At 37.1% G+C, this 22,001-nt stretch overlaps 3 protein-coding genes across 3 annotated transcripts; 2 read left to right on the top strand and 1 right to left on the bottom strand.

Moving 5' to 3' along the window:
• The first annotated feature begins 1,727 nt into the window (after positions 1-1,727).
• Positions 1,728-5,485, top strand: LOC138315406 (uncharacterized). Its single transcript, XM_069256414.1, has one exon. The coding sequence runs from the start codon at positions 1,769-1,771 to the stop codon at positions 4,790-4,792; it is 3,024 nt and encodes a 1,007-aa protein (XP_069112515.1). The 5' UTR covers positions 1,728-1,768; the 3' UTR covers positions 4,793-5,485.
• Positions 5,486-8,130: 2,645 nt separating this feature from the next.
• On the top strand, positions 8,131-17,224 carry LOC138315407 (arylacetamide deacetylase-like). The gene is made up of 6 exons (XM_069256415.1): positions 8,131-8,205; positions 10,573-10,973; positions 11,788-11,907; positions 12,160-12,280; positions 12,516-12,579; positions 15,983-17,224. Exons 2-6 carry the CDS (start codon positions 10,821-10,823, stop codon positions 16,767-16,769), a joined length of 1,245 nt encoding a protein of 414 aa, XP_069112516.1. The 5' UTR covers positions 8,131-8,205; positions 10,573-10,820; the 3' UTR covers positions 16,770-17,224.
• On the bottom strand, positions 8,503-10,410 carry LOC138316635 (uncharacterized). The gene has a single exon (XM_069258310.1). It carries the CDS (start codon positions 10,408-10,410, stop codon positions 8,503-8,505), a length of 1,908 nt encoding a protein of 635 aa, XP_069114411.1.
• Positions 17,225-22,001: the final 4,777 nt, after the last annotated feature.

A 22,001-nucleotide genomic window follows, 5' to 3' on the forward strand; every position in this document is an offset into this window, starting at 1 on the left:
TCTTATATTCACATAGAATAGATAACACACCGTTATATCGCCCAAGTATATGAACAATTAAATAAAGACCCCTTGTGTATAGTAGTCCTGCTGTATGTTATTGTTTTATACAACCGTAGTCTTCTTGGGTCACAGAACAAAGTATAATGCAATGAAACATCAATTTTGCTTCTACGCATTGGTGAAACACTCTACTGTTCCATGGGTAACTTGTATATTGGTGAAACACTCTACTGTTCCATGGGTAACTTGTATATTTGGATTTTTGGTCGAGAGTTGACCACCGAGCAAATATTTATCACGTACGCACCCCTAGACGACATTTTTCTATGTAAAAGAAGCGTTTCCACGTACGTAAATAGCGTAGCCCGGTTCGTACGATATATTTTGTCCGAATTAAAGGTCCTTAATTTGTTACACAATGTATACGATTGTACATTTACCGGGTATTACAAATAAAGTTTTCCTGTATTTTTGTTTTGTTGTTGTTGTTGTTGTTGTTTTTTTAAGACAATATCATCCGCATGTTTATTAAAAAAGAACGACGAACTTAGAACTTCACCCTGCGGAGCATTCTTGCAATCAATTCACAAGCTAAACATACTGAACCGGTTGCATCGTAATGCCACAATATTGTTATTATATAATATCAAGTCCTCTTTGTGTCGAATATTATACCCGATATTATGTTTATTACAAGTTATTAACCAATATGAATCGATCTTTCTCATAGTTATCTTAAATTCGTGATAAATACACTTTCTTTATCTTACGAGTGGTCTAGAATTTAATCAAGATGTAGTACTACTGTTAACAGTTGTAATGGTGTACATAGCTTTTTGGAATTGTTATGGACACTTTTATCAATCGTTTGACGATTATCTCAGCGATAGATACACAATGTATATTACCATTAATGTATATTTGTAAGTCTTTTGAAAAAAAATATTAGTTTCTATCTCACACATTACAATTAAAGTGAATAGTCGGGCAAAGAAAACCAGTCTAAATGCGTTCATTGGCCTTCCAAAAGTTCTCACATATTAATACGACGGTCAAGTTCTGCTTAGTTTCCCAGGCCAGTTCTGACCATTAAAGTAAAGAAAAGTTGAAAGCATTGAAAGCGAGGTTGCGTGGAAATGTAACCACAGACGTTAGTGAGCCGGGAGGACGTTTTAGAATTCCCATACTTTAAATTAATTTTTTCGTACGCAGACAGATTTTGACGAGAGATTTTATTTTTCTATTTCATAAGAAATAATACTGGATACATTCACACCATTTTCACCAACTTTAGCCATCCTTGCCCGACTGTTCACTTTAAAACAGTCTACGATGACCACTGTGAAGTTAATGCATAATTATTTAATTAAATGTTATTTTTTCTGATATAATATATACATGTATATCAAACTCAATCCTTTTCTTCTAAATCATATTTTTTGTGGTACATTGTAAATTAAACAGAATCGTTTACGATAAAATTGGTAGTCTGTTTGATAATAGATGCGTGTTACTACATCGATTGTATGAGTAAAACTCAGTGATCACCATCGATTGTTGAAATGCCACGCCCACATCCAACAATCGTCCAACCAGCGCTGAGTAAAAGGTGACACAACGGCCGAGTAAAACACATGAGTGTGAAATCAGTGACGCGTAAATGGTGAATGCTTGGCTTTTTACAAGACCACGTACCTATTTTGTACCATTAAAGAAGTGACCAGTTGTGGAACTCGACGGATCCCGGATCTCAGCAACAGTCAAGATGACGGGCTATTCCTGCTGGACTATTTTATATATGTTAGTGATAGTTGCTGCTCATGATCACTTAACAACGCTTGTGGATACGACAAAGGACGGAGGATATGATATCATTATACCAGAAAACTGTACCGTCAAGTTCAACGAAACTGACATAAAAAGTTATCTTGAACTTAAGTCGAATGCTGATACCAAATTGGTGTACGTTCATTTCCACTTCACCGGTCACAACGGGAGATTGAAGTTTGAGGATCAAGGAGAACTATTCGAACCTTTAAACTGGGTGTATGTTTCTGATCACCAGGGTAAAATGTTGTTAAACCTTTTACAGCAATTTGAAGCATTATCACTGCAAACTATGAGTATAGGAGTAGAACATGAGACTATCAAAATTACAGAGTATCCCGCGGGATGTTTAACAAACCAGCCGATGGAATTCGTTGGACCCTACTTCCGGGATACATTGTTGAATAATTTCGAATCTTCCGTGGAAGTGAAAACTAACATGTCTTCCGACAAACCAATGGATGAACAGACAGACGACCACACTGGAATATGTCACATGACCATTGGAAAAGAAGGAAATATCGCGAAATTTTTCTACACGTGTTGCCATAAAAACACGGTTGGTGTAGCCGTCTGTGAAGAACTGGAGGTAAATTCTTATATGGAAGTTGTAAAAGTTTTCATTTTTATCACAAACATTTTGATGATCGTGTTTAGTCCTTACCTTGTCCCACAGTATTACTACAGCGATTCAACTGGCTGTGTAAGTTACGAGCAAGACCCAAAAACTGAACGTGAATCGGTGACTATCCTCAAAACCAACGTCCAAAAGTCAACTAGGGTGCGAGATCGCGGCAAACACATAAAGGAGAGCGTTGTTGATGACTACATGCCAAAATTCAACATGACCGTGAAGGAATTGAAAAATGACAAACCTTGTGAATGCGATATAGGGACAATTACGTTTTCGGTGAAAACTCGAGACTTGATAAGTGAATCTGATGTACCTGTTGGTATATTTTCAACGCTGTACAACAATTTCGCGCGCTGTGAGATCAAACATCACAAATCGATGCGGGAATGCTGTAACGCAGACATGTTACGTATGTTCGGATGTTCCGTAAACTGGTACGATTGTCTGACACGACTGATGACGTCCATTGTCTTAATTACATTTGCTATCCCCTGGATGCTACGTGTTGTGTTTTACGTCACGTACGAACGCGCTCATTTTGAAGGACAGGCGTCGGCGTCGTACTCCCGCCAGTTAAACCCGCCATATCAGGCAAACTTAAGTTTGTATCTCTCGCCTCTACACGTTCTGTTTATTGTATGTTATTTCTTTATCGTCGTTGAAGGGATGTGCCTGGGAATTCTACACAGAAATGTCACCCGAAGTCTCCGAATCGTGTTCCGGGAGTGCTTCAAAGACATGCGCCGTTCATCGCAATTAACATCCTTAGGAAAGTTGTGGGAATTCATGCTTCTCCCTTGTACTAAGTGTTATATTTTCGGACTGGTCCTATTCCCGGTTGTTTGGGCATTGGTAATTCCGATAGCTCTGGTAATAGCCGCGTTCAAATATCTACCTATCGTCAACCTATCACTTCGCCTATTTGGAAAGCTTCTCTATAATATTTGCCCCACCGGCATTGCAAAAGCAGCAGCGTGCTACACACCAGATCCCGAAGAAAAACGCGAGATCAAATGCTTCGTTAAATTAAGACACGTGCTTTTAACTTTGTTTTGCTTGTTGGCACTGTACTCCTTTCTACTCCTGCTTGTCGAATTCATCCAGTTTATCGTTGTTATGGTCATCTACACCCTGATGGGGATGATACTCAACTCGTCTGTAATCATGCAATACTTTCCTCTCGCCTTCATGCTCGGCGTGTACGGCAACCAAACATTCAAAGGAGTGTATAAAAAGTATATGTTCTTCAACAAGATCGTTCACAAGCATGTCATGGAAATTTTCAAAAGGACGTCATCGGAAGCTGAACGCGAGTTAATGAATTCGCGGGCTAATACGGCATTTGAGGTACACCATGAGGCAATTGGTACTTCGTCTAAAGATTACATATACGTCAAGAACTCCGATTTCAAATGGCTGAGTAAAAGAACGGTGCTGTTTGTGGATAAACACGGTACACGTTATATACGAAAGGATTTCTTCTTCGACTGTTGTGATATGGATCATTTTGCCGCCCCAGGGAAACTCGTCTCAAATCTTAGGACGGCCGTGTTGAAATTTGTGGCAATATTAGGATTTCTAGCTTTCGTTGGACTTGTGGTGTTAGCGTTCAGCAAAAATTTTGAACTTTCCAGCACCAACCAAACAATCATAGCACTGGCAGGAGGTTTAATCCCGTTCGTATTGAGCAATTTCTTGTTCAGAAGGGTACAATTACCCGAGGTTGAAGAAGATGACATACGATTCACTAGAAATCTCACTAATATTATCTCAAACTACGATGAAAAGTTTGATGTTATCGACTTTAAGTGCCTGAATGTTCGAGACGACAACGGTGAACCGTATACATCAACTACCGCATTAACGACGCCGATTGTTAGTAACGGCGTCACTATATCGAACGGACTAGCTCCGACAAGGGCAGGAACACACGGTCATGTGATAAATTTAAATGTTTCATCGCCAGGTCTGGACACCATTAATCAATATGCTGATGATTCAGAACATATTTCAGATGAGGAAACAAGCCCCGAAACAACAAGCCCTGGGCCAACAAGCACCGACCCACCAAGCACTGAGCCAAGTACTGAGCAAACTGAAGTTCTGAACGTTAGTGGGGAAATTATAAACGAGCAGACGACAGAATCGTCGTTGCCTATAGACCAACACACTCCTGATGATGACTCTAGTTCTCATAGTTCGTCCTCTTCTTCGAGTTCCCCAAACTCGAGAGTGATAAAAGTCACACGGGACCTCAGCAATTACGACATCGTGGTTGATACTAACAGGCCGGTAACTGCTGCAGAGTACCTAGTATCGCTGATTTAGAAACGTGTGCACGAGTGAGAGTGAAATCACGGAATTCAATTAGTGGTTATAAACTAAAACAACTATTCTTTCTGATACTGGTCAGTATTCCCGAATACCTTTAAGGAACCCAAAGACATTTCCTAATCGGTTACATATGTGATTTTCTACGCTATAAACCCAGATGCTATTTTTGGCACCCGGTTTTAATATTATCATTGAAAAGTTTTAGTTAATCATTTTATCCTGTTAGGAATTAAAGAGAGTTTTATATATACGCATTTAGGCGATTTGATAGCAATTAAAATCGTCGATGTGTTTTATCCATGTGATTTTATTGTTTTTAAAAAACTCTCACTGGTCCATTGTATGTACGAGATACATAGAATCGATCGGAACACCTCGCTTGATGCGCAAATCAGCAGAGGTGTTCCGATTGATATCGGAGTGAGTATAGCTTTATCTTTTGTCATGTGAATGTAAAGTTGTATAGTGCGTTATACGAAAATGATCATGTATGATGCACATAGTACGTAATTGATCGAGGTTGTGTATATGATAAGGTAAATAAAATGTGTGATACAGGTGTGTTTTAAGGGAGTGAATGTGTGAAACCAACTTTTACAACTTTTATACAAAAAATTAAAAGACATCAGTATAATCTGTAAAAAAATCATGCATTTCCAAATGACTTAATAAAAAATCAATCGATTATGTTTTATATCATTATTCTTCTTTTTATCTAAAAACGAATATCATTAACCGCGTTTGGGCCTAGTTTCGCGAACATTTTTTTGTGTGGGGGGCATCCTCAATACCCCAGGGGTTACTTTCACTGTCGTTATATCAACCCCTGGACTATTCCATAACAGTACTGAAGGCAGTTCGCAAGAATAAAACAGTCTGAACAGTTTGATCCCGATATATAACGACCGAGGATATGGGAGGGGGAATCCATAGCATACGTTTTCTATAGGAAAGTAATTGCATCAGTTTAGGAAGGTTCCTTGGCTTAAGATATTTTCCTTCGATAATGCTGTTCTATAGAGGGTTTCAACTAAAGTTAAAAATGTTCGCGAGACTGGAGCCCGGCGTGACAATTACTTATCGCCCATAGGTATGGCGACGTCATGACTTTTCTCAAACCAATCCCGTTCTGTTTTTGAGATTAATTGAAAACATAATGACCATAATATTTATCTGCCATAAAGTTTTTACAAAGTTTTCCGTTGCATTTTCACGAAAATCACACTATGGTCTCATTATTCATGTTCCAAATAGTGAAAACGGTAATCTTATAAAAAGTTATCTTGAAATCTTGGGCAGTACTCCATTGGTCTTTCTGTTTCTTTGATTAATCTCAAATACGTACAAATGTAATGCAGTTGCTAGATGTTGAATTTGGATGTGATATACTAAGTGAAATGACATTTGCGGGCATTGAATGAAATGGCATCATACAGAAATATGATAATGAAAGTTAGTTAATTTTGCAACGAGTGTCATTTATGGACGTACCAGGTTTAAAGGTTTGAAGAAAGTCAGAGTACCCGGCGGAATACACCGACTTCATTCAGTGAAAGACAAACTGTACATGAGGGTTTCGAACATGTATAGGGAGAAGTAAACAACGAGTGATGTTTAATATGGGGGACACGATTATCAAACAATTTAAAAATCTTTCTCCAACTGTATAATATCATAATCACTTGATTTCGAAATTTGTTAATTTTGATTGCGAAAATAAGGAAATCAAAAGAAACACAAAGCATTAAATTCTTTTGCCATATTATTAGCTCGCCTATTCGAAGAATAGGGGGAGCTAATGTTGTCACCCCGGCGTCGGCGTCGGCGTCGGCGTCCCATTTCACGTTAAAGTTTTTGAGCAAGTTTCTGTTTCATCAATTGTTTAAGCTTAAGTCATCATGAATGTTTATGATTTTATTTTCCTAATGTGTTTGGATGCTGAACGTGGTAATACAACCAATTTCGGGCCCTTTAGGTTTTTTTTGAGTCTGTTAATTTGTCATATTTCCATGTTAAAGTTTTTGAGCAAGTTTCTATTTTGTCTATTGATTAAGCTTAAGTCATCATAAATGTTTATGATTTTATTTTCCAAATGTGTATGAATGCTGAACGTGATAATACAACCAGTTTGGGGCCCTTTAGGGTTTTTTTTTGAGTCTGTTAATTTGTCATAGTTCCATGTTTAGATAGTAAATACTTGAACATCAACTTCTTCTGAATAGGCGAGCTTTGCTGTTCTCCAACAGCTCTTGTATATACATGTAATTGTAATGTACAGACTAACATGTGCTTCTTGAAACAGAGTTAAAGCAGTCAAGAAGAGGCAGTTAGATTGAGGGCATTTGATATCTATTCTAACTTTATGACATAGCTATGTCATACGCGTAATAATGTGTTTGTGACATCACAGGTAATAATGACGTAATTATCAATAATATTTATATGACGTTGCACCATTATCTTGGTAGCCAAAACGTCAAATCCGAGCCAGATTTCGTCACTCCCATATTGAAACGAAATTAAAAGTTTTGTTTAGATATTTTCATAAATACTTGTTATGTGATAAATATAATCTTACACTCGTGGTTACGTAATATGAAATTACATAGTACATAGCCACTCGCGTAAGATCTTCTATATCCCGAATGATAGATAGACTAGTTCCAAAAAAAGTCCCAAAATCTATAATTGTTTTTGCTATCTAAAAAAAAACAACTAAAGCTAATCAATGCCCCAATTTAAAAATAAGAATTGGATTAATTATAAATGCCAAATTCAAGTTTTTTTCTCTGTTTGAAGCCTGTAATGTAAAAGAATGTTCTTTTTAAAAAAGTATAAAAGTGGTGATGTCGAATGGATCGTAGTCTGTGTGAGGGACACTATGTATTCTGTTTGTACTGGTATTACTAGGTTGTTGGAGTTGTCTCCCTTCATATGTGAAAGTCCTGGATACAGGCCTTACTCTGATAAAAAACATAACTTGAACATGATTATCAAATGTTAATTTAAAGCTTATTTCATAAATGTATACAAAAACGACTTGATTTACAGACAAATGCACTGTAGATCTTGAATTATGAATCATTTTTTTAAATTAAATAATAAAATACTCTTTAAAAATTGCATAAATCATTTAAGTCTTATATAGTAATTTGGACACTAATTCTCAAAACACATCGATACCGTTTTTCACGGTTGTCTGTATGTTACAGTGCATACCTTTTATCTGTCCTGTTCATTCCTACAGTATATCTAGTTAGATTATCTAAACAACGTGTTCCAACATATACAAGTATTAAGTATACACGATATCGAAACTAGATAACACCATCAAGTGTTCGTGTGATCAGAGGCCGGAGACAGGAGCTCATGGACGGACCCGGACAAACACTGACTGTTTACACGTGGTATGTATTTATTTCTGATTGTTATTTGGTTGAAATTTAAACTGCTTTTAACAAATGTATGAATATGTCCTATTGACAAAGGATACATTTGCTTTGATAGCTAACGAAAGGGTTTCCGGAGAAAAACAACCGATCTATGGCCTGACCAGATACTACTGAGAATAATAATAATTTATGTAATAGGAAGCATAGTTTAAGTTGGATTCATTGTAAGATATACATTAATGTGAATGATCCGAATGAGCTATAGCACAGATTGTACATCAAATGTATTCTTACTACATTAAATTGTAAACATTAAACACGTATATATATTGCTATATATGTTGTAGATGTACTTATGTATAATAAGGAGGTTTGGAGGTGGTAATGGTGTGTGTATGGAGGAGGTGTAGGTTTGGTGGTGGTAATGGTGTGTGTATGGAGGAGGTGTAGGTTTGGAGGTGGTAATGGTGTGTGTATGGAGGAGGTGTAGGTTTGGTGGTGGTAATGGTGTGTGTATGGAGGAGGTGTAGGTTTGGAGTAGGTAATGGTGTGTGTATGGAGGAGGTGTAGGTTTGGAGTAGGTAATGGTGTGTGTATGGAGGGGTGTAGGTTTGGAGTAGGTAATGGTGTGTGTATGGAGGGGTGTAGGTTTGGAGTAGGTAATGGTGTGTGTATGGAGGAGGTGTAGGTTTGGTGGTGGTAATGGTGTGTGTATGGAGGAGGTGTAGGTTTGGTGGTGGTAATGGTGTGTGTATGGAGGAGGTGTAGGTTTGGTGGTGGTAATGGTGTGTGTATGGAGGGGTGTAGGTTTGGAGTAGGTAATGGTGTGTGTATGGAGGGGGTGTAGGTTTGGTGGTGGTAATGGTGTGTGTATGGAGGGGTGTAGGTTTGGAGTAGGTAATGGTGTGTGTATGGAGGGGTGTAGGTTTGGAGTAGGTAATGGTGTGTGTATGGAGGAGGTGTAGGTTTGGTGGTGGTAATGGTGTGTGTATGGAGGAGGTGTAGGTTTGGTGGTGGTAATGGTGTGTGTATGGAGGAGGTGTAGGTTTGGTGGTGGTAATGGTGTGTGTATGGAGGGGTGTAGGTTTGGAGTAGGTAATGGTGTGTGTATGGAGGGGGTGTAGGTTTGGTGGTGGTAATGGTGTGTGTATGGAGGAGGTGTAGGTTTGGTGGTGGTAATGGTGTGTGTATGGAGGAGGTGTAGGTTTGGTGGTGGTAATGGTGTGTGTATGGAGGAGGTGTAGGTTTGGTGGTGGTAATGGTGTGTGTATGGAGGAGGTGTAGGTTTGGTGGTGGTAATGGTGTGTGTATGGAGGAGGTGTAGGTTTGGTGGTGGTAATGGTGTGTGTATGGAGGAGGTGTATGTTTGGAGGTGGTAATGGTGTGTGTATGGAGGGGGTGTAGGTTTGGTGGTGGTAATGGTGTGTGTATGGAGGAGGTGTAGGTTTGGTGGTGGTAATGGTGTGTGTATGGAGGAGGTGTAGGTTTGGTGGTGGTAATGGTGTGTGTATGGAGGAGGTGTAGGTTTGGTGGTGGTAATGGTGTGTGTATGGAGGAGGTGTAGGTTTGGTGGTGGTAATGGTGTGTGTATGGAGGAGGTGTAGGTTTGGTGGTGGTAATGGTGTGTGTATGGAGGAGGTGTATGTTTGGAGGTGGTAATGGTGTGTGTATGGAGGGGGTGTAGGTTTGGTGGTGGTAATGGTGTGTGTATGGAGGAGGTGTAGGTTTGGTGGTGGTAATGGTGTGTGTATGGAGGAGGTGTAGGTTTGGTGGTGGTGGTAATGGTGTGTGTATGGAGGAGGTGTAGGTTTGGTGGTGGTAATGGTGTGTGTATGGAGGAGGTGTAGGTTTGGTGGTGGTAATGGGTGTGTTATGGAGGAGGTGTAGGTTTGGTGGTGGTAATGGTGTGTGTATGGAGGAGGTGTAGGTTTGGTGGTGGTAATGGTGTGTGTATGGAGGAGGTGTAGGTTTGGTGGTGGTAATGGTGTGTGTATGGAGGAGGTGTAGGTTTGGTGGTGGTAAAAGTGTGTGTTTGGAGGAGGTGTAGGTTTGGAGTAGGTAATGGTGTGTGTATGGAGGAGGTGTAGGTTTGGAGTAGGTAATGGTGTGTGTATGGAGGGGGTGTAGGTTTGGAGGTGGTAATGGTGTGTGTATGGAGGAGGTGTAGGTTTGGAGTAGGTAATGGTGTGTGTATGGAGGAGGTGTAGGGAAATATATCATATAAATATTAATAGTTTTTTTTACACAACTGTATGATATTATACTAGTAGTTATTATGTACTAATAATGGCATTATTATCTTGATCAAGAATTACGTATACAGAACGAAAACAATACGACAATGTTAATGGTTATAATGCAATAGGATAATTTTTGTTTCAGCTGAGGCTGTAGTCACTGAGTTTGGCCCTTTACTACAGGAAGTGTGTTCGAATCTCACGTTTACAAGTACAAGGCACTGGCCATAGAGGTTGTTTTGTCTTGGAACATCCAGGTTCTCATATAAAACTGTACACGCCTTTAACTTCATTGACTGCTAAGACGACGAAAAACAACATAAAGACTAGGAAAAAGAAAAAAAGAAAAACAAAACAAAACATGACAGTGAACTTTTAAAGTCGATAAGAAGCATGTTACGCTACAGTGTACTTGTGTGGTCTTTACTCATGGTGGGTGTTACCTATAGGGTCCACGTGGTCATCAACCGACCCATCCCACCTGACATTCCGGATCAGACTAAGGTCAGGATTCTCGACGAAATCGGTCGTTTATCAAATCATTTGGTGAGTTGTATTAATTCCTCTAAAAGAACATTCATATCGGCATTCTCCAGGGATTACTATAACTGACGTTATATCCACCCCTGGACTATCTCATAGTAAAACTGGAGGCAGTTCGGGAGAAAGATAACCGAACAATTACAGGCCTGCATAGTGACTTCCTTTGAAGAACACAAATTAAGAGAGCAACGCCCAACTTCAAAGCCACATAGTCAATTTCAGTGTACCGTTATACAATACCCTTGATGTAAATCAAACGATCAAATTAGCTGTGTCTTCTGGTACCTTCAATTTTACTATGAGATACATACATGTACATGTAGTCCAGGGCCGGGTGGATATAATGTCAAGGATAGTTTCGAGAATGTCATATCTCAAACCCCAGTGGTGATCTCGTTTCACTTACTCATGCCAGATCACCAATTATTTTCTGACGATAGTCAGTTCCTACCATTATTACCATAACTTATTCATTCTTCTTCTTTTCTCTGTCTCTATTCTTCCATTCATGTAGGAATAAAGAGGAGTAACTCTAATAGATAGGAAAATGTTTTTGCCCTCCATTCATCTACATAAATGGACCATTTTCTCCATGAAGTAACCACGCTTATTAATTTTTTTCAAAGCTGACACGAGAAATCTCTTTTCCGAGTGGTTCTTCCTTTAAATATATGACACCAAACCATCTTTCTAACGTGTTTCTAATTGAAAGACACCAAAATGACTTATTAGTACTGTCATCCCCTACCGAACAGCATCTATGTTGGTTCTAGAAGTTCTATCATTATCAAACTAACTATATCTGTCTTGTTTTTAGTTGGACGTTTTTCTATACTTCGGCATACCTTTTGGAGCACCGGTTCAGTTTTTGGTGGATACCACATTCCGTTGTTTGGTGGGAAGCACTAGAATAACGTCACACAGTGAAGATGTGCAGGTTTGAATAACTAAATAAACAAATTAATAAACAAGTGAATAATAAAATTATATAAACAGATACAAAATAGAAAACTGTTAAATACGTAAACAAATAATGAATAAATAAATAAATAACTGATAATGAACGAATGAATGAATGAATGAATAGTGAATGAATGAATGAATGAATGAATGAATGAATGAAAGACGCGAACAAAATTATATAAACATTCGTGGTGACTGCAGACTTAATATTATCATTTTTTTCTAGGTATTTGACCATACGATACATGATGTACCAGTTCGTGTATTTAAGCCCACACGCTCAGACAGGGTGGCACACCCCACACTTGTGTATATACATGGAGGGGGCTGGACTTGGCTGACCGTTAGTACGTAAATTAATTATTTGTTGATAAAATATAACCAAACGGAATGCGCATGTTAGCTTACATCCAATCAATACAGTGATTTGAATATCATCTATTTAAGTCTTCTGCTACATTGTATCTACTTAGTTATAAAGATTAAATGAAATATTAGCGACATGGTTTTTGTAAATGGATTGAAATTTTAATAAATATTTACACTAATTAGTATATAATGAATATATTGTAAAATTTACAGACAGTTACACTGCCTTTCTGACCCAACTAGCGAACAAGACAGGAGTCGTCATTGTGGCACCAGAGTAAGTATAACAAATGTATACATTCGGAACTTCTCGAGGTTTCCAACAGTCTTCGGAAATCATACCGGGATTAATTATCTCCATTATCTATGGATGCGTTCAGAGTAAATTCATTGGTATCGTAGACTTCCCATTGGTATATAGAGGTTCCCCTACTAAGAATTGTTCTTTATCATGTTTATCAAGAATGTTAATTTTCAAATAAAAAAAGACACGAGGTTTAGCGAGTGTCTTGTGGAAATTTGAAAAGTAACTATAGAGAGTTTGATAAACATGACAAATAACAGTCACATGTTGGGGAAACTATTTATCCCCTAACGTTACTCAGTATTTATACCATGGAAGTAATTTGTTTCTCTTCAATATTCAGGGAAACCTACCACCATACACTACATCATATCTTTCCGCCATAAAATATAGTGCCTAAATATATATTAATATAGAGTCAATATTCTGTTTTTAATACTATGCATAAGCAACTTTCTGTTTTACAGTAAATCAGAAATGTACATTGTAATTTAAAGAAAATACGCTACGGAAAATAGTCCGAAGTTTGAATCCAATCGGAATCAAGAGGGGTTCGAATTGACCAATAAGAGGCGCTGTAAGTTTTTACATACTAGGGTGTGTAAACATCACCGATTTAACCAACTTGTATGGAGTTTATCACACAATTTTTCAATCGTGAACATTTATAATTAGAAATAATAACCAATGGTATAGCAATGGTACCAACGTCAACCAACAAAATAAACCATCGCCAACTGAACTTCAAACGGTCTAGAGCTAGAAAGATGTTAGCGTTGATAAGTTCAGTAATTACTTAATTTCAAGATGGCGACGTCCACGTCTAGATGTTGTCGCGGCAGTTTTTCCTCTAAATCTGACCATAAATGGGAGAAACTACACTGTTGGAATGTATCTGTTGACCCAAAACAACCACTGCTATTAGCACCTGAGTGTTTGTCATGTTCCGTTTCTCCATAGTGTCACGGGTTGGTTTACCGTAGGTCCTTTTGACAAATACAATGTATGCCACCATTGGTATACCAAGATTCGTTCAAATAACGTTGTCATCCAATGGTGCAAATGGTAATAATTCTACCAATAGTAATTACTGATCGCAACCAATATAGCGTGTTTGGTGGCCAGTGATCGAAGTAGGCTCCCTTTGTATGTCGATCAACCAAAATGTATATTTAATAAACAAAACAAACTTGTCTGCCTATGTCACCACGAATCTCTCCCAAACAAACCGGTCTGTCTATGTCAACACGAATTTCTACCACAAAACAAACTGGCCAGTCTATGTCATCAAGAATTTCTCCCACAATAAAACTGGTCAGCCTATGTCATCACGAATTTCTCCCCCAAAAAACCAAATTAGTCTGTCTATGTCACCACGAATTTCTCCCACAAAACAAACTGGACTGTCTATGTCACCACAAATGTTTCCTACAAAAGAAACTGATCGGTCTATGTCACCACGAAGTTCTCCCACAATACAAATTGGTCTGTCTATGTCACCACGAATTTCTCAGACAAAACAAACTTGTCAGTCTATGTCATCACGAAATTCTCCCACAATTCAAACTGGTCTGTCTTTATGTCACCACGAATTTTTACCACAAAACAAACTGGTCAGTCTATGTCATTACGAATTTCTCCGACAAAACAAACCGGATTATATATGTCACCACGAATTTCTCCCACAAAACGAACTGGTCAGTCTATGTCACCATGAATTTCTCCCACAATACAAACTGGTCAGTATGTCACCACGAATTTCTCTCATAATACAAACTGGTCAGTCTAAGTCACCACAAATTTCTCCCAAAATACAAACTGGTCAGCCTATGTCATCACAAAATTCTCCTACAATACAAACTAGTCAGTCTATGTCACCACGAATTTCTCCCCCACAAAACAAACTGGCCAGCCTATGTCATCACGCATTTCTCCCACAAAACAAACTGGTCAGTTTATGTCATCACGAATGTATCCCACAATACAAACTAGTCAGTCTATGTCACCACGAATTTCTCCCCCACAAAACAAACTGGCCAGCCTATGTCATCACGCATTTCTCCCACAAAACAAACTGGACTGTCTATGTCACCACAAATGTTTCCTACAAAAGAAACTGATCGGTCTATGTCACCACGAAGTTCTCCCACAATACAAATTGGTCTGTCTATGTCACCACGAATTTCTCAGACAAAACAAACTTGTCAGTCTATGTCATCACGAAATTCTCCCACAATTCAAACTGGTCTGTCTTTATGTCACCACGAATTTTTACCACAAAACAAACTGGTCAGTCTATGTCATTACGAATTTCTCCGACAAAACAAACCGGATTATATATGTCACCACGAATTTCTCCCACAAAACGAACTGGTCAGTCTATGTCACCATGAATTTCTCCCACAATACAAACTGGTCAGTATGTCACCACGAATTTCTCTCATAATACAAACTGGTCAGTCTATGTCACCACGAATTTCTCCCAAAATACAAACTGGTCAGCCTATGTCATCACAAAATTCTCCTACAATACAAACTAGTCAGTCTATGTCACCACGAATTTCTCCCCCACAAAACAAACTGGCCAGCCTATGTCATCACGCATTTCTCCCACAAAACAAACTGGTCAGTTTATGTCATCACGAATGTATCCCACAATACAAACTAGTCAGTCTATGTCACCACGAATTTCTCCCCCACAAAACAAACTGGCCAGCCTATGTCATCACGCATTTCTCCCACAAAACAAACTGGTCAGTTTATGTCATCACGAATGTATCCCACAATACAAACGAGTCAGTCTATGTCACCACGAATTTCTCCAACAATACAAACTGGTAAGTCTATGTCACCAAGAGTTTCTCCCACAATACAAATTGGTCTGTCTATGTCACCACGAATTTTCCAACAATACAAACTGGTCAGACTATGTCATCACGAATTTCTCCCACAAAACAAACTGGCCAGCCTATGTCATCACGAATTTCTCCCACAAAACAAACTGGTCAGTCTATGTCATCACGAATGTATCCCACAATACAAACTGGTCACCCTATGTCACCACGAATTTCTCCCACAATACAAACTGGTCTGTCTATGTCACCCCGAATTTCTCCTACAGCAATGTATACGAAGTATATAACCTAAAGTAAATATAAAAAATTAAATCAAAATCCCCTTTTTTGTCCTCATTTCACTTTTTGAATATCGCGATGAGACGTTTGTATAAAATGTATGTACACTTTGTATGACGCTTTTTAAAACTGCTTTAGTATTTGGCCGAGGATTACCATTTTCCGCAAGTCAATTGAATGAACCGAATTCAGGATAAGCAAATAAACTTATATTCATGGGTATTAATTTGTTTTGTTTTCAGATATAAGAAAGTACCCAGTTATCACTTCCCGGAACCCTATAGAGACTGTGAAAAGGTCATGTATCAGATCCTCCTGGGCAAAAGTGGACTTTCGGTAGACAAGTATCACGTGATGGTCGGCGGCGATGGTTCAGGTGGGAACATGGCAGCAGCAGTTGCTCAAAAGTTCAGAAAGAAAATCTTCATGCAGGTTCTGATAAGTCCAGCACTACAACTACTGGATCTTCACATCCCATCGTACATAGATAACGCTGACGTCATCAGCGGCATTACGTCACCAAGACGACAAATACAGAAGTGGTTGCTGTACACCGGAATCTCAACAATTTACACATCCAATCTCGTGCGGAATTCTCACGCAGCACCGGAAATTCGTCACTCTACGATATCAAAATACGTAAACAGTGAATTGTATTTTCCGCAGTATTTAAATATAACGAAACGAAAAACTTCAACTGAATACACCTACGACTTTGATTCTATTGAGAAATTTAAAGATATTCTTACGAATACAACAGTTTCACCAATGACTCAGACAAATCTAAATGGCGTCTGTAACGCCTATGTCGTAGCTTCCCAGTACGATGTATTACGTGATGAAGGCATCATGTATGCTGCCCGCTTAATGGAGTCTGAGGTTAAGGCGAAAGTGAAATATTATCCGTCAACATTCCACGGCTTCTTGTTGTTCTCAACGGAAGGACCTTTCCAACTGAAAACCGGAATCCAGGCCCTTCAAGACATGTCTGATTTTATAAGGTTTCAGCTCCGAGGCTACACGTCATAACTAGGTATTCCGCATGTGTATTAAAATTGTCTGAATTCAATCGAATATTGATAAATTGGTAATTTGAATCTAGTAAGCAAACACTTTAATAAAGATAAAAACAACAAAGTTTTACAGTTGTATTTTTATTTCCTTTTCAGGTTATTTGAGTACATGTATTTTGTCTTGAACACAATAATAATTTGGTACTGTCTAAGGCCTAGTTCGCAAAAGTTAAATTTGTCTCGAATGTCTTTGTTGACGAACAATTAGTACATAACTATTGTAGGAAGGGTTTATTTTAATATAATTCCACATTTAGTCCATATGACAACTTCCCACACAAATAGATATATGGCTACATTATTGTTTGTCACAATGCTGAAACTGTTACTTGAATTCGGGAGTGTCTTTTTCCAACATACAAATATGTATTAGATAATTAAGCTGTATTGTCGAAAACAATAAAAGTACAAATATGCACTATTCTTTATTGGGAATTCTTTTTTTCAAGAGACTACTAGCGCAGTGCCAATGTGTAGTTTTAGAAAATGCAATTTCTGAACTACTTCCAGCTTCCTTTGACTCTATAATCTTCATAACACCATATTATGTGATTAATTTAGATCAAACTGGAGGTTATCTCGACCCAGTAACGTAGAATACTAATGGCAAGCATTTTCGCTGTCTAAAATCACATTTTAGATAAGAAGAATACATACTCAAATGTGTGATTGTATGCAAAGATAAACTTGTATGACTTTCATCAAAACACATTTCTGTTCCCTTATAAAGACATTTTTTATCAAAATCTCAACTTTTAAAGAAGAAACCAAACAATTTATGTTTTACCTCAATTCAGACATAATAATTTAGCGGAGAACATTTAATCTACAAATTATTAGAATACTATTACCGATGTCATGTGTAGTTTGGTAATATACTCGAAAACTAGCAGTGCAGGTTTTGAAATCGTTTAATGCATTATAAGGTTCGGTAAACTATTATCCGACCAAGAAATTGATCGAATGATCTGCCTTAGTGTACATTACAAAATCTGTGTCAGATATATGAGTAAACAACAACAACAACAAACAAACAAAAACAAACAACAAAAGTTTATATTTAGGACAACACTGTTCATGAACTGAATGCAGGTAAGTGTGTTCTAGTCAAGCGTCAATATTATCATTTCTAAACATCACCTTTTTTTATCTGAGATATTAGATATGGCAGTACTAACGAAATTGTCTATGATAGGAAGATAACAAATCTACGTTTTCGAAAATTAAAGCACCGAGCTATGGTCAGTAAATACCTATATCATACTTGCATTGAACACCAAGACCTGATTTACAATACACACAACATATGGTGCACATCATTACAGAACATCTCTAGAGTTTCGTCAAAACACTGTTATCATTAATGTAACGTATCTCCTTGTCCGTCGGCCAATGTTAATTAACGGAATGCCCTAGCCCCCACACTGTCCGATCAAAACAACATATGTTATAACGGACATCTGTTGAACCAAGATCATTATTCACAATTAACGATGATAAGTAAAAAATGAGGCAAAAAATTAAGCTCACAATATTCGTGATATTGAAAATTATGCAATATGGTGGTCATCATTTTTATCTTTAAAGAACTTAGGAACATTAACGATTTCGAATCTTAAAGGGGCTTTATTTGGCTGAAAAATGTTAGTTTCATGAAGGATAACCTAACACGAAGAAGAATAGATATGTTGGTCATGAAACACGGCAGCTAGATAACGGTGGCGATACCACACTAAGTACGTTCATCAAAGAAATCTCCTTAGGTGAAGCAACATATGTATATATCTTGAGGCTAGGTTAAGAAATAGAACAACTGTGATGATACTGCAAAGAAGAAGTGTAATCTGTGTGTGTAATACTTTGCTGACATGTCTTTTTAATTTTATTTACGTTTCGTTACATTTATATTATATTGTGGACCGTTATATTCGTGTGTCTAAAGATTTCATTTTTTTCATCTCCACCTTGTAAAATATTACGAACTTATTTTATAAATGTTTCGTCTTCGATATGGCGATGTTCCATTTTCTAACCTGAAATTATGATTTATATTTTCTCAACCAAGATTTTTTATTTTTTTTATTCACTATAATGTCCAGAGTTTGTTGGCAAATAAAGTTACAATTTTATTCCGGCTTGGAAACTATTTTTTTCTCTTTTTAAGCTATTATATACTTATACTTATATTAGAAACGAACACCTGTGATAATACATTACTATGTAGGATTTGATTTCTTCCCATCAGAAAAGAAAATATGCAATTAGTAACTAATTTCTAATAATCCCCCAGCACAAATTCTATAATTTAAGTACATCATTATACGTAATTGTTGAAGTCTATTTTGCTACACTATAGAGCACCTTTTTCCTAGCCATGCAGATATTATCTGTATTCTTGTACACTCTGGAGCAATTTCTACATCATGTCCACCATGTCCAGACAAAACAAGCTCTGGTGTAACTGATTACCGAACATCTCCTCAGTCTCCCAGTCAAAACAAGCTCTGGTGTAACTTATTACCGAACATCTCCTCGGTCTCCCAGTCAAAACAAGAGTCTATCAATACAGAGAATCATCATGTCCATCGCGGTCCTGAGACACGTCAAATTTGGTTGGTGTAATACCGTCAACACAACCTAAACAACAACCTCATTACCCACAGACTAAACAGTCCATCTGGATAATATAGACGTGATTAACAGAAACACATACAGATGTTAAAACCGAATAGGTTATGTAGACAGTATAGATAACAACTGATATGTTAATTACATGTAAGTCTCACCGGTAATTTTAATGACAGACGTTATAACCATAGGTGATCGGAATCTGCAACCACGAAAACAATTTAAAATGTCAATAATTAATTCGTTAGCGTTGAACGAGTAAGGCTAAAGCTGAAATGAAATTTGATCAGATTACTCGAACTAGAGATTCAAAGATTTTTAGTTATAGGACGAATTTACTTCAGGCGAATGTTAGGTTTTTCATGTAAGGAAAATGCTTAACAACTGAAAAATGTGATTGTCAATAGAAAAGAAGTGGCGGGTTCGAGTTCTTCAAAACTTTGAGAAAAAATGTAACAATATATCTACTTGATAGAGCAAGTATAAATGATATTGACTTAGGGGACGTTTTGGGTGTGTGAGACTACCTCCTCAAGTTCATGTAAGGTTAAAGAGGAAATCTGGAGTACACGGGGGAAAATACAGATCTTCGAAATCAAATATCTTGATAGGTGAAGAGATGGTTGTATAATTACGTCTGGACAATCAGTCTTCGCGAATACTCTGCAAACAATTAAAATCCTATGTATAACATGGTTGCCACTTGCAATATTTATTAGCATTTTTTTGGTCACAAAAAACTCTCCGATCAAGATCATTTTGAGATTCGAAATTGCAATGCAAATTAAGTTTAACATGGATTAACAAATTATCCCAAAGACCAATAATTCATGGACTTTGATTTAGATTTTTATTTAGATTTAAGTGCTTTACTTATGATACTTACGGCATACTTATTTATGGTATGCATATTATTTCATTATATGTTTCTGGTCCTAACAATGAACTTATCAAACGACATAAAAAGCTTTCTCTTAATATGTCTTTGTATGGAAGAATTTATACGTGATTAATACCTGTTATCGTATATATACAGCAAAGCTATAACATTTTTTAAAATTTATTTTTTATTCATTTTCAAAATATTTTATAAGACATACAAAAGCAACACAATAAGACAAAATGACAGTTACAAAAGAAAAAAAAATATATTGTCTGTTTTCAGGCTCTCTGATGTAAAATTATGTAATTTTAATTAGAATGGTTGATTATTATTATTCTATAAACTCTTATAAAGAGGCAATCTGATGGAAACTTAGTATTGGATAACCATAATGGGGAAAATGCTATAAGTTGAGTCAATTAATGTGGATAAGAATTTGTTATATATATATATGTAAGATAGTATATCAATGGCAATCTAAACAAGCACAGTATTTCTGTATATATGTATAACTCTTTGACAAACAGACAATATTTGAAAAACAAACATACATTCATAGGAGAACAAAACAACTAAATAAATATATAAATAAATAAAACACACACACACACACACACACACACACACACACACACACACACACACACACACAAAAAAAAAAAACCCAATTAGGACATAAGCAACAAAAGACAATGCTGGCCAGTAATATCAGTTAGCTATACGAAAATCAAGCGTTTTATTTTAATCTATATTTTTCATAACTGTAACCATTCGTTTATTCGAGTAGTTACTGAAGTTCATATCTGTTGTCAAAGCTATAACATTTTAATTTACCAATACGTTATTGGGTCATGGTCTGATCAGAAACGTAACCTCAAGGTGTAAACATATCTACGTCATACTTGTACGTTTGTTGAGGTCACACGTCACGCCATATGCTCTGTAATTGATACGTCATTATCTCAACAAGGACTCACGACAGACAGCCTGGGATGAAGTACATTATCAATCACAATACACAGCAGTATATTTGCGATGTAGGTGAGATTATGACAATAGCCATGACCATTAGGTAATACAATTCTTATCCTTATACATCATCGCTGGTCACGCACATGATTAGGCTACCAACAGGGCATGATAAACGGAGCGCACTGGAGTTTGGCACTGGTTTCCAGTGCAAATCGCTAAAAAAGCAATAAAACAAAATTCCATATGAAATGAATATAACAGCAAATATTGATTCTAACCAAAAATCTAATAAGATATAATATTTAAATATGTAGTTCGGAGGATTAAGCGTTCTCTTCACCACCAACAGCAAATGCAAAGTACAACTTCGAGGATGCAGACATTATATTTTTTTATTTGCTTTCTGCGCTCAGCTGGCTTCAACAATTACAAAATGTGGCATAAGGTTTAATCAACATTAATTATTATAACTTACTATGAATCCCCTTCATCCTATACAATATTTTGCATCTTCGTTATATTCAATATATTCGTCAAAACATAGAAACAATTTGCGATCAAATGACTCCGACTGACAATCGTAAATTCATATACATGGATTTGAATTCGCGTTCGCGCTCTGTCGTTGAAGTCGAGTTCGCGCTCTGTCTTTGAATTAACGATCGCGCTCTGTGGTTGAATTAACATTCGCACTTTGTCGTTGAA

The sequence above is a fragment of the Argopecten irradians genome, chromosome 2 (assembly GCF_041381155.1).
Source record: "Argopecten irradians isolate NY chromosome 2, Ai_NY, whole genome shotgun sequence".
NCBI lineage: Eukaryota > Metazoa > Mollusca > Bivalvia > Pectinida > Pectinidae > Argopecten > Argopecten irradians.